Source organism: Rana temporaria, chromosome 6 (genome assembly GCF_905171775.1).
Source record: "Rana temporaria chromosome 6, aRanTem1.1, whole genome shotgun sequence".
Lineage (NCBI taxonomy): Eukaryota > Metazoa > Chordata > Amphibia > Anura > Ranidae > Rana > Rana temporaria.
The window spans coordinates 30,537,340-30,550,249 of NC_053494.1; the positions used below are offsets into that span (position 1 = coordinate 30,537,340).

The 12,910-nt window shown below is 41.4% G+C and overlaps 1 protein-coding gene across 5 annotated transcripts in view; it reads right to left on the bottom strand.

Moving 5' to 3' along the window:
* Window positions 1–3,061: 3,061 nt before the first annotated feature.
* The window catches only part of SRL (sarcalumenin), a 70,203-nt gene continuing 60,354 nt past the window's right edge, over window positions 3,062–12,910 (bottom strand). For 4 of the 5 annotated variants that reach the window (XM_040356569.1, XM_040356571.1, XM_040356572.1 and 1 more), the window contains 4 exons: window positions 12,252–12,287; window positions 7,747–7,863; window positions 7,421–7,654; window positions 3,062–7,160 (listed from right to left, as the gene is read on the bottom strand). In XM_040356569.1, the coding sequence (XP_040212503.1) occupies window positions 6,352–7,160; window positions 7,421–7,654; window positions 7,747–7,863; window positions 12,252–12,287 (1,196 nt within the window). In that variant the 3' untranslated portion in view covers window positions 3,062–6,351. The remainder of the gene's footprint in view (window positions 7,161–7,420; window positions 7,655–7,746; window positions 7,864–12,251; window positions 12,288–12,910) is intronic. The other variant, XM_040356570.1, reaches the window with a different exon arrangement.

The following is a 12,910-nucleotide window of genomic DNA, read 5'->3' on the forward strand; positions in this document are numbered from 1 at the left end:
TAAAAATACAGTTCTGTCAGTGGCCTACTCCCCAAGAAAAAGATCGAAGCCACTACCAGAAATTAACAAACTTCTGAGCAATGTCAACAAATGTCCTGAGGTATGGTGTACTGTACTGCATAATAATGTATCTCTGTATTGTGAAACGCTCATTAACTGCGTTACTCGCAATCCGAGGTTCCACTGTACTGGCAATTGATTTTCTTACATTCGATATATTAGAAAAAGGATACAATTACATTCTCATTGTGGTGGACTACTTTACCAGTAGTTTGCAGTGACAGTACCAACCCATGACCACACTGCCAATACCACCTCTCAGATGGTGTGGCAGGACTTCTGCCTTTCTTATGGCTGTCCACAAAATATACATTCAGACTAAGGCCCCTTTCACACTGGGGCGGGAGGTGCGCTGACGGTATATCGGCGCTATTTTTAGCGGCGCTATACCGCCGCAATTGAGGCGGTATTCGGCCGATAGCGATGCAGCCTAGTGGCCGAAAAAGGGTTAATACCGCCTACAATGCGCCTCTGCAGAGGCGCATTGCGGGTGGTATAGCCGCGGTGTCCCATTGTTTTCAATGGGAAGGAGCGGTAAACACACCGCTCCTTCACCGCTCCAAAGATGCGGCTAGCAGGACTTTTTGAGCGGTCCTGCTAGCGCACCGCACTCAGGCTTTCACACTGAGACTGCAGTGCAGGAGTTTTTCAGGCGGTATTTAGGCGCTATTTTTAGCGCTAAACCGCCTGAAAAACTCCTCAGTGTTAAAGGGGCCTTAAAGGGGCCTTTCACATGGGCGGATCAGTAATGGTCCGCTCCTTGTGTCCGCAAAAGCTCAGCGGGGATCCTCCGTAAAATCCCCACTGAGCCGTCGGCTGATAGGGCGGTCTCCGCACATTGTGCAGGGACCGCCCTGTCTTTCCTCCGCTCTCCCCTATGGGGGTTCGGATGAACACGGACCGTATGTCCGTGTTCACCTGATCCGATCCGCCAGACGGTCCGAAAAATCGGATCTTTGCACAGGCGGACGATTACGGGTGTCAGCGGATGGTCATCCGCTGACACCCGCAATCACATAGGGACCCATGTATGTCCCGTTTTCATCCGCAACGGATGGATGAAAATGCGGACATACGGTCCGCACGTCTGAAAGGGCCCTTAGGATGGTGTTTCAAAAGTACGTTTTCCCAAGTATAGTTCCTGTCCCCAGGCATTAAAGTGGAGCTTCACTCTCCTAATCAACACTGCCTGCTTTTAATTAGTAAATAGATAGGAAAGCATATCATAATTACATATGTACCCTCCTAGACTAAACAGCACATGTATGAACTTATATGACCAAAAGAATTGGATCCCCACTCCAAATGAATATGTTCAGTTGCTTCCAATGAATGGTAATGGTAATGCTACAACATACAAAGACGATTTGTATGCTGCTAGTTTGGGGGAGGCCCTTTTCTGTTCCATGATTGTGCCCCTAAGTACAAAGCCAGTTCCATGATCCAAGACATGATCTAATGAGTTTGGTTTGGAGAATTATGGACTTCAACCCTACTAAACACTTTCGGGGTGAACCAGAATGCTGATTATGAACCAGGCTTTTAATCCAACATCATTAACTGAACTCACAAATGCTTGACTGGATGTGCACAAATTCCCACAGACACTCCAAAATCGTGTGGAAAGTCTTCCTGGGAGCAGGCATAATGTTAATATGGAAAATGGGTGCACTTGGATCGAAATGAATGACTATTGTTTTTAATAGGATTTAGTAAGGGCTCCGTCTCATTGCTTCACTGCAAATCTTGGTATGCCTTTGCCACCTTTTATTGTCATTTTCAAGTGGCTCCAATTTTCCAAAGGGGTGGATTGCAGGAGCATACACATTTCTTTCATGCCATATTGCAGGAATTATGGTAGAGTAGTAGTATTAGGTGCTTCAAATGTGAACCATGGATTAGTAGGTTCAATTTAGTTGCATAGGATCCACACAAAACTGCCCCTGATTTGATATCCTGAGGAAGGCATTTCAAATGCTAAACCTTGTTTGTAATCAGTACCTGGCCTATCCAACTAAACCATAAGCCTTTTAAATTCCTTGGATCACCAGTTGTTGTGGCTTACTGCACTTTGGTGGGGTTTCTTTTTTTTATTTATTTTTTAAAAGACTCTTATTCATTCACAGAACCAACCAAACCCAGACCCATTGCTTTCTTTGTGTTTGTAGTGTTAAGTCTTGGCTGTATTTTCATTGTTAAAGTGGAGGTTCACCCAAAAAGTTAATTTTTAACATTAGATTGAGGCTCGTTTTGTCAAGGGGAATCGGGTGTTTTTTTAAAAATCGAAGCAGTACTTACCGTTTTAGAGATAGATCTTCTTCGCCGCTTCCGGGTATAGGCTGCGGGACTGGGCGTTCCTATTTAATTGACAGGCTTCCGACGGTCGCATACATCGCGTCACAATTTTCCGAAAGTAGCCGAACGTCGGTGCGCAGGCGCCGTATAGAGCCGCACCGATGTTCGGCTTCTTTCGGCTACTCGTGACGCGATGTATGCGACCGTCGGAAGCCTGTCAATCAAATAGGAATGCCCAGTCCCGAAGACCATACCCGGAAGCGGCGGAGAACATCTATCTCTAAAACGGTAAGTACTGCTTCGATTTAAAAAAAAAACACCCGATTCCCCTTGACAAAATGAGCATCAATCTAATGTAAAAAATATTTTTTCGGGTGAACTCCTGCTTTAATTATATAAAACAAAATCTGAACTACCAAATGTAACAACGGTGGTCACTTAACTGACAGGGCTTACAAATGAACATGCCCCCCCCCCCCAGCATAAACAGGAAAATCCACATGCCAGCAGTGCTATCTAAAGTGTTTTTAAAGCATGAAGCGTTTCCCATACGGATGGTCCAGTTGTACAACGTGCTCTTTTATGTAAACTCAACTTCAGTTTGATCGATAGTTTCCCTTGAAACAAGAAGCGCCCGTGGTATACTTTGCAGCCACACAAACCCGGCATTGTCCGATAAGGAAAATAGATCACAGAGAGACTCTTGTTAACAAGCACAAACATTTTTATTGTACGTTAAGAGAAAGTGATCACTGAGAGGACTTTAATAATAGAGCAAAGAAGTGTAATGATAGAATAAAAAAAGACAGCTATATTTATTGGACCATTGAAATGGCACCTGCTGTATCCACCAACTGCAAATCTAATACCTGAATCCATCGTTTATATACACAGTAGAGGCAGCCATCTTGTGGAAGACGCAGACATTAAGAAACCAAAGCTTACACAGGCAATAGGAGTTTTGCTGAGGATTTGTCTTTATTATTTTTTGGGGCAGGTAAGCAAGGGAACGGACCTTGTAACTGGAAGTAGATAACATTTCTGTTACCTGTGAGTGAAACTGGGAGCTTTAATTTTCCCAAACACTTCCTCCAACACTGAGAAATTTGGGCAAAATTTTTCCATTTTGGCAAATTGCATTGAAATGAACGGGGAAGATAAAAATTGTGGTTTTTACTGGTTTCATAGGGGAAAAATTTGATTTATATAGCTGATGAGGGTTACAGAAGGTTCTTTCACCTATCCTGGATCTGTTCTTGTGCCAAAAATGTGGCTTCTTACTAGCCTCATTGTGTTACTTTTTTTACAGAAAGAAAAAAAAAAGACAGCAAGAAAAGTAATGTAAAAAAATTTAAACAACAGTACACAAAAAAGGGGAAAGAACACTAAATTAAAGAAACTATTAAAAAAAAAAACATCCCCTTAAAAAACCACACCCTCTGCAAAAGAAAATAGATATTTTTACAGGCAAATTTCACCCAATCATCTTAATGAGTTCCTGCTTGGGTTACATTTTCTCAGTAGGGCAATTGCTAATTTTGCAGTGAATGTAATTTGTAAAAATCAATGCCCTCATCCCTGATCACCTGTTTTAGCCTTTTATGTTTAATAATCATTACTGGACAGTGGACACAAAAAGGGAGCTTCTGAATGGTTGATATCTACAGTTTTCAGCCACTTTCAGTCACAGGGCCATCCCCATTTATAATGTATAGCATCATGACCTACATGGGCAGGATATTATAAAAATGTGGGGTCCATTTAAAACAGCAGTATGGTCTTAGCAGCTTTAAATAATAAAAAAAAAAACAAGCTGTACGATGCTTTACACATGGGTTTAGCACTCTGCTGACTTAAGGATATTGAAACCAGCAGGGTGATATTAATATAGTTTAAAAAAAGGAAGCTTGCAAGAAAGCCCAGTCCTGTTATCTGTAAGTCTTGTAGCCGGCCCCGGCCACGACCCCAGCCCTAGTCACAGAATTGACTGCAATAGAGTGACTCAAGGTAGGTTTCATACCATAGCCTGAATTTTATGAATGGGCCATAAAATGCTTATGGAGGTAGGAATACCTTTGCAGGGTTTAAAGACATTGTTATAAGTAGGCCCCTATAGTGTTACTCAATGTTGTCAAACATTATACCTATACTTACTTTAAAAACTAAATTCAGAACAGGTTTAAGATCTGTCCAGAACATCCACACATTGCCCATGTCCATCCACGTGTAGGCAAACCCATAAGCCCTATCCTTCAAGAGTCTCAAAGTCAGAATTGTTCCAATAAAGGAGGTTTTCATATATTAACAGCCTCCTTTAACTATATTTCTGCTCTGATACACAATTCACTAGTCATTTATTACCTTTTCTAAGAACACCTGTCAGTTATGATTAAAGATTTGTGTGAGCTTGGCAAACATTTGTTTTAATTCAGTCAAGATCAGTGTAGTATTCCTGACTTAAATGGCTCCTCTTAAACTATTGAAAGAACTGAACGTCGGTATTCAACAAAATGGCTCCCTCAACCATGCACAGCTAACAGGAAGTGTGCACTTTTTTTTATTAACAACACATTTCCATTACCCTTGTCAGCCATCTGGCCTTCTAACTTCCTTTCTTTCACCCTAGATTTCTGTATGGCTATGTTCTTCTGTTATCCTGAAATACAGAGTCCAACTAATCTAATACCTATAACTGTTAGCTGCATTTAACACACAACAGGAAGTACACATTGACAGATAGACAGGAAACTCACCGATTTCCTTTAAGTCAACATTACTGGAATTTGTATTGATATTTAACTATTATCTAAATAAGCCCATGTGCTTTTTTTTTTTTTTTTTTAATTCAGGTCAAAAGTGTACATATCCCAGGTGGTGCCCCTTCATCAGGTTTTCATTCTGTCAGATGTTAGCCAAGCATATTTAATATAATGGACTAAAATACAAAATCAGACACTGGGACAGGACTGGTCACTTGTACAATACCAAACTCAAGCTAATAAATAAAACATACATTTTATTTTACTATCTATTGGTTTGTAACTATATCTATGATATCTTTGAGATATTTTTGGCCTTCGCCAATCTTCACATATTTGGAAAAACCAAGCCTACTATTAATAAACCCTGCTCATTCTGAAGCCCAGGATAAGGATAGATTTGGAAGTATACCAATAAAGTGGGATGAGGTAAAGCTGTAATTAAACTGTTATAAAAAGTTGAGACCTGGGCATTCTTAGCAATGGTCTTTGTTTCGGCACCAATTCTATTTTATATGAACAACACTTGGCAGTGTTGACTTAGGTATAAATGTATGATTGTTTGACTATTAAAACATCAACTTATCCAATCAAATTCAACTATTTTGCCACAATTTTAGGTAATGATCAATGTAATGTGAGTTCTGAGACAGCACATGGCAGCCATGTTGCTAACATCCCACTATCTTGTCTGCTGACATTTTTTGTACTTCACTGTGGTGCTGGAAAGAGTAAAATGTGTGGGTTTTGATTTACGTAAGCCTTGATGTTGTGGAACAAGAATGCCTGTCACCATCTTGATTATTTAACATACATCCCTAGGGTTTGATAGGATGCAGGTTACAAAATAAATTTCCAGTTTAAAGATAAGGCCACTAGTAAACATGGTAGTATAGTTATGATACAGGGTGTTAAACAGAGTTTTGCAGGTAACTGGAACTCCTCGTAAACCTTGTACATTCATAATTGGTATGGTATTGTTATTGTAAGGTAAAGGTCAACCCAACATGGTAAGATTGGAATAACTTCCTTCAGCACCAGAGTGACTAGTAGTGAATTCATTCTTCTATGACAAGAAGAGTCATTTTTTATCATTTCTGCTTTATTCCTTGACAGGTCAAGTGCATGATAATTAATGCCATCACTAAAAGATCGCAGGACCTTCATATTTTGTTGAAATGCTGTGTTTTTTTTATTTTTCGGTTTTAAATATGAGAAGGCATAGGATGGAGAGAGTTTAAGGTTTTTTGTAACGGTTCTTTGGGGCTTCCCCACATCCGGTCACCTCACAGTTAAGGTTTTGAGGCTTTTTGCTGCTGATGCTGCTAAGAAGGTCTGGCAGTTCACGTGTAATGGCCCTCTCAACCTTCTCCATCAGACAGCCGCCCATATATGAGCACTGGTTGGATAGAAGCTTGAAGCCAGTAATTGGGTTTACTCCGAAGAAGTCCTTGTAAGCCTCTTTGTTTGGAAGATCAAACTTGCTGACGTTTGTTTTGGCCAAGATAGACTTGAAAATGAAGAACTTATCAGGGTCCTCAATAATGTCTTTAAATACCAATTCACCATCACTGAAGAAGGTCATCTTGTCCTTGTAGGTCTGAAGGTAGCGGTCAACCAACAAAGCATGAATTCGGACTCTAATAGCATGCTGACGGATGAAGGCAATCTTGTTTTCAAGTCTGTTTTCAATGACTTGGGTGAGATCTTCTAGAAGAGAGATCTCTTCCTTAAGAAACAGTTCTCTATGTGTTTCAGGTTGGTAATCTTCTGGCCAGAATGAACTGACATAGACTCTTGGTGGCTCAGTCACATTGATCAGAGGAGCCAAGCTCCAGAAGAGAGCTCCATATACCCTCATGAGCTCTTGTGTTGCCAGATTATCAGCTTTGTTTAGGATAATACGGATCTGAGACTCGCGTCCTTTCAACTGTTTGAAGAGCATCTCCAACTCGAGACCTACATCCAGTTTGGTAGGGTCAAATACCACAAAGATGAGGTCAGCTCTATCAATAAACCACTGGCAGACATCATTAAATGGATAACCTGCAAAAGAAAGTTTTGATCATAAAATTGTAAAGTATAGCAACCTACTGAATTTCATAGTGTTTTGAAAAACAAGTGTGAGACCTCACAGCTTGGCAGAATTTAGCTAAATGATTACTGTAAAAAATAAAATAAAAATTGCTGCAAACTCAAAAGATTTAAGTGTTTCTTTAAACTATATTATTTAAAAAAAACAAAAAAGTAAAATAGGGTACAAAATATTATCAGGTGGCACTGGCAGTTCTAATAAGTATCCTAACCTCTTTCTTGCTGTTTGCGATTCTCAATGATTCCAGGGGTGTCCACCAATGTGACCCTCTCAAGAAGTTTGTGGGGAATTTCAATGCCTATTAGCTTCTCCAGAAAATTCTGACCAAATTTTTCCAGTGGAGAGAAGGAACGACTGCTGTCGGCAGCCATCACGATGCCTTCGATGGTCTTTAGCTTTGGCCCATGCATAAGCACAGTGAATTCAGAAGTTGTGGGCTCAGCACCTGCAAAAATAAACAATATGGATTTATAGCTTTGATAACTACAGAAAACCCCCAAAACTTTGTGATAACAGCAAAAATACCACAAAATGTACCTGTGTACAGTTGATGGGGTGTTTCTTCCAACCCCAAGAGGTAGTTGATCATGGTGGATTTGCCAACACTCCACGGTCCCAAAAACAAAACCATCGGTTTAGAAGTGATCTCTCCATCTGGAGAAATAGAGCAAATATGATGCAACAATCATTTTTTTATGGGTCATGGACTATTAGAAAAAATATTTTGGATGAACAATACCTTACATTTGTGATTTAATAATACTGCTTAAATCCAAAATATACAAGGATTTTATTTGATAGACCAACACAAAGTGGCACATAATTGTGAAGTGGAAGGAAAATGGTAAATGCAAGTCTTTTTGGGTATGTCTCTACAAGCTTTGTACAATTCTAGAGAGTGACATTTTTTCCCATTCTTCTTTGCAAACTAGCTCAAGCTCTGTCAGATTGGATGGTGAGTGTCTGTGAACAGCACTTTTCAAGTCTTGCCACAGATTCTCAAATGGATTTAGGTCTGGACTTTGACTGGACCATTCTAACACATGAATATGCTTTGAAATAAACCATTCTATTGTAGCTCTGGCTGTATGTTTAGGGTTGTTGTCCTGCTGGAAGGTGAACCTCCTCCCTAGTCTCAAGTCTTTTGCAGACTCAAACAGGTTTTCTTCTGAGGCCCTGTACACACGATCGGACAAAACCGATGAAAACGGACAGTTCAGTTTCATCGGTCCAAACCGACCGTGTGTGGGCCCCATCGGTCAGTTATCCTTTGGGCCAAAAATTTAGAACTTGCTTTAATATTCAACCGATAGGTCAAAACCGATAGTTAGTATGCAAAAGCATCGGTTCAAAACCCGTGCATGCTCAGAATCAAGTTGACGCATGGTTGGAAGCATTGAACTTCATTTTTCTCTGCACGTCGTTGTGTTTTACGTCACCGCGTTGGACTCGATCTGTTTTTTAACTGATGGTGTGTAGGCACATCAGACCATCAGTCTGCTTCATCAGTTAACCTTCGGACCGTTCTCATCGGATGGACCGACCGTGTGTACGCGGCCTAAGATTGCCCTATATTTGGCTCAATATTCATCACATCAACCCTGACCAGCTTCCCTGTCCCTGCTGAAGAAAAGCATCCCCACAACATGATGCTGTCACCACCATATTTCACAGTAGGGTTGGTGTGTTCAGGGTTATGTGCAGTGTTCGTTTCCCACCACAAATTGTGTTTTGATTTTAGGCCATAAAGTAAAATTTTGGTCTCATCTGACCAGAGCACCTTCTTCCACGTTTGCTGTGTCCCCCAACATGGCTTCTCCCAAAATGCAAAGGCTTTCTTTCTACAATGACTTTCTTCTTGCCACTCTTCCATAAAGGCCATATTTGTGGAGTTCCACTACTAATAGTTGTCCTGTGGACAGATTCTCCCACCTGAGCTGGGGATCTCTGCAGCTCCTCCAGAGTTACCATGGGCCTCTTGGCTGCTTCTCTGATTAATGCTCTCCTTGCCCGGCCTGTCAGCCATGTAGGTTTGCAGTTGTGCCATACTCTTTCCATTTTCAGATGATGTATTTATTGTGAGATGTTCGAAGCTTGGGATAGTTTTTTTATAACCTAACCCTGCTTTAAACTTCTCCACAATTTTATCCCTGACCTTTCTGGTGTGTTTCTTGGCCATCATGATGCTGCTTGTTCACGAAGACTCTCTAAGAAACCTCTGAGAGCTTGTCAGAACAGCTATATTTATACTGAGTTTAAATTACACGCAGGTGGACTCTATTTACTAATTAGGTGACTTCTGAAGGCAATTGGTTCCACTAGATTTTAGTTAGGGGTATCAGATTAAAGGGGGCTGAATACAAATGGACGATACGCTTTTCACATATTTATTTGTAAAAAAATAAATAAAAAACATTTATCGTTTTCCTTCTACTTTACAATTATGCACCACTTTGTGTTGGTCTATCATATAAAATCCCAATAAAATACAATTAAGCTTTTGGTTGTAAAATGAAAAATGTGGAACATTTTAAGGGTTATGAATACTTTTTCAAGGCACTGTATATGCAAAAATCACTGTACATATGTAATTATCAACACATTTGCTCTTTCTTATAGTAGGTAATGGTCTTGCTAAATCTCCATCTATACATAACAGGACATGACCTTATTAATCTAGGCTATGTCTCTCTGCGGCAGCCATGACATTGTCAGCTGGGTTGCAAGTATGATGCAATTTGACAGAACACGATTATGCCGCGTACACACAATCAGATTTTCCGACGGAATTCCGCTCAAGCTTGGCTTGCATACACACGGTCACACAAAAGTTCTCTGAACATTCGTCCGTCAAGAACGCAGTGGCATACAACACAGACGAGCTGAGAAAATTAAGTTCACTGCTTCCGAGCATGCTTCGAATTGTTTCCGAGCATGCGTCAGAATTTTGCACGTCGGAATTGCTACAGACGATAGGAAAATTTGAGAACCTGCTCTCAATCTTTTGTTGGCGGAATTCCGACAGCAAAAGTCCAATGGAGCATACACACGGTCGGAATTTCCATTCAAAAGCTCACATCGGACTTTTGTTGTCGGAGTTTCCGATCGTGTGTACGGGGCATTAGGAGTGTCCTGAATTCAATAAAACTGAAAGATACTATAAGCAATTGTACAAGGACCATATCAGCATTTGCATGTGGTTCTCATTAGGACTAAAAACTCTCGGAAATTGGAGGTCAGTACTAAATATCTGCATTGGTTAGATTTGGCAATCAGTGTTTAGGTCTAGACCAGGGAAAGCGAGTCTGAAAACGAATATAGCCATCACATCTAAGAATTGGTAAGCTGCAATATAATAAATGTTTTCTTTTGGGTTTAATACTGCTTTAACTGCAGGCTTCCTACCCTGTCAGACAGGGTTTTGTTGTGTGCCAGGGCTGTGTAAATCTCTGAACTGGTTGAACAGAAATACAAATCATTTTGCAGATAAAACAGTTCCCTTAAATGTATTTCATCTTAGTGTTTAGCTTTTTACCTGGAGTTCAGCCTTAAAAGAGAAGTATAGTTTTATAAAAAAAATAAACATCTATACTCACCTAGGTGGATGCTGCATCTGTCCCCCACCGCTTCTAAGGCCCCATACACACGAGAGCATTTATCCGCGAATACGGTCCAGCGGACCGTTTCCGCGGATAAATCCTCTCAAGGATTTCGGCGGATTTTCATGCGATGGAGTGTACTCACCATCGCATTGAAATCCGTGCCGAAATCCTCTGGCGATGACGTGTCGCGCCGTCGCCGCGATTATGACGCTGCGACGTGCGCGACTCTGTCATATAAGGAATTCCACGCATGCGTCGAATCATTACGACGCATGCGGGGGATCCCTTCGGACAGATGGATCCGGTGAGTCTATACAGACCAGCGGATCCATCCGTTGGGATGGATTCCAGCAGATAGATTTGTTTAGCATGTCAGCGAATATTCGATCTGCTGGAATCCATCCCAGGGGATAAATATCCGCGGAAACAGATCCGCTGGAGTGTACACACCATAGGATCTATCCGCTGAAACCCATTCGCTGGGATTTTTCAGCGGATGGATTCTATCGTGTGTATGGGGCCTTAGACTGAGAACTGAGCGATCAGTCTTCATTGAGTCTTTACTCTGTCTTCACTGAGCGCTTACTCGAGCACTAGGTTGTGGAGGGGATGGGAACGGTTGGCTCAGGCTCTCAGCGGCTTGCTTAGAGGCTGAGCCAGCTGCTGATCCAGGCTTCTGATTGAATCCCAACTGTAAAGTCTGGATTTTTCCCGACCTTGGACTGTCACAGTGACGTCAGCCAACAGCGGGATTCAGCACACTGATGGCTGACAACGGGTCACAGGAGTGCAGAATAAATTGCACTTTTGTAATTACCAGCGGAAGTATAGCCAGAATAGCTTTATCTATACTTCTCCTTTATGGGACCTTTTACGGTTGACATGCTTAAGGGACATGTGGAATGTCAGCAAGGTTCTCCAGGAAAATCTGCCTAACGGTGAAAACAATGAATAACCACCATTAGTAGCCAACACAAGTCACTCAGTTGGACATTTAGGTCAAGTGAACTTCTCATGTATGGCCAACACAAGGCACTTATTAGCAGCCAATACAAGGCACCCAGTCGGACATCAGGTCAAGTGAACTTCTCATGTATGGCCTGTTTATAGAGGTTAACATGCTCATAATTCTATGATGGCCAATGCCATAGCTTGCTTTGTTTTTAAATCTGCCTACTGATATACCAGAACTATGTTGAATTCAATTTGCACAATTCCATAATAAGCCCATTTTTATTAGTAATAATGTGCCAAACTCTCTGCATTTCCAACTCCTAAAAAGTCTAGCTGTATAGATAAAGTTAGGGAGCTGATGCTAGTGGCTGATTAAGCAAAGACAGGTTAGCCATGTCAAGCGAGGCTGCGTTGAGGCCTGGGTTAGCAGACTCACAAGCTGAGTAGGCCAGGCAGGATACAAGTACCTCAGGCAGTTCTACCAACCTGTGGCCGAGTCAGCAAGGGTACGTCCATGATAAGCTGTTAGCAGAGGGGAGGGAAATGACATGTCAACATCAAATCACAAGACAAGGGAAGTCTCTGCCCCCGAGCAAGTCACTGCAAAATTAAAAAAGATGGTGTGGTACAGTAACCACTCACATGCAAAATGCAATACTGTATGTCCTCCATAAATTGTCACCTAAGGAGTGCAATTCTGATAATGTTCTGTGGAATTTAAGACCTAAAAACTGCCTAAAATGACCCATTTCATAAGGCACTAACTACTTGACACCTGAACTTCTGTCTATCTGACCAAAATTGAACTTGTGCTTTGCTCATGCAGGACAAAGCAACAGGTTCCCCTAAAATGCGTTCTACCAGTTGCTTATACTTATCTTTTATTTGTGCTATGCTTCTCAAGAGAATCACCCAATATTGCTGGGTATAGGCTACATGTACATACTCCCATGTGACAGCCCTGGTTCTTAGTGATTGGGCACTCAGACACCAAGCACTCTCACAAGGGGCAGGGAAAGAGTTTGATGTTGCAACCTAGAGCTTACACAGGCCTATCGTTCTTTGATTCAAATTGAGCACCTCTTTCAGAGGTTCACTTTAGGATTACCCGTGAGGCCTCGTACACACGACCGAGGAACTCAACG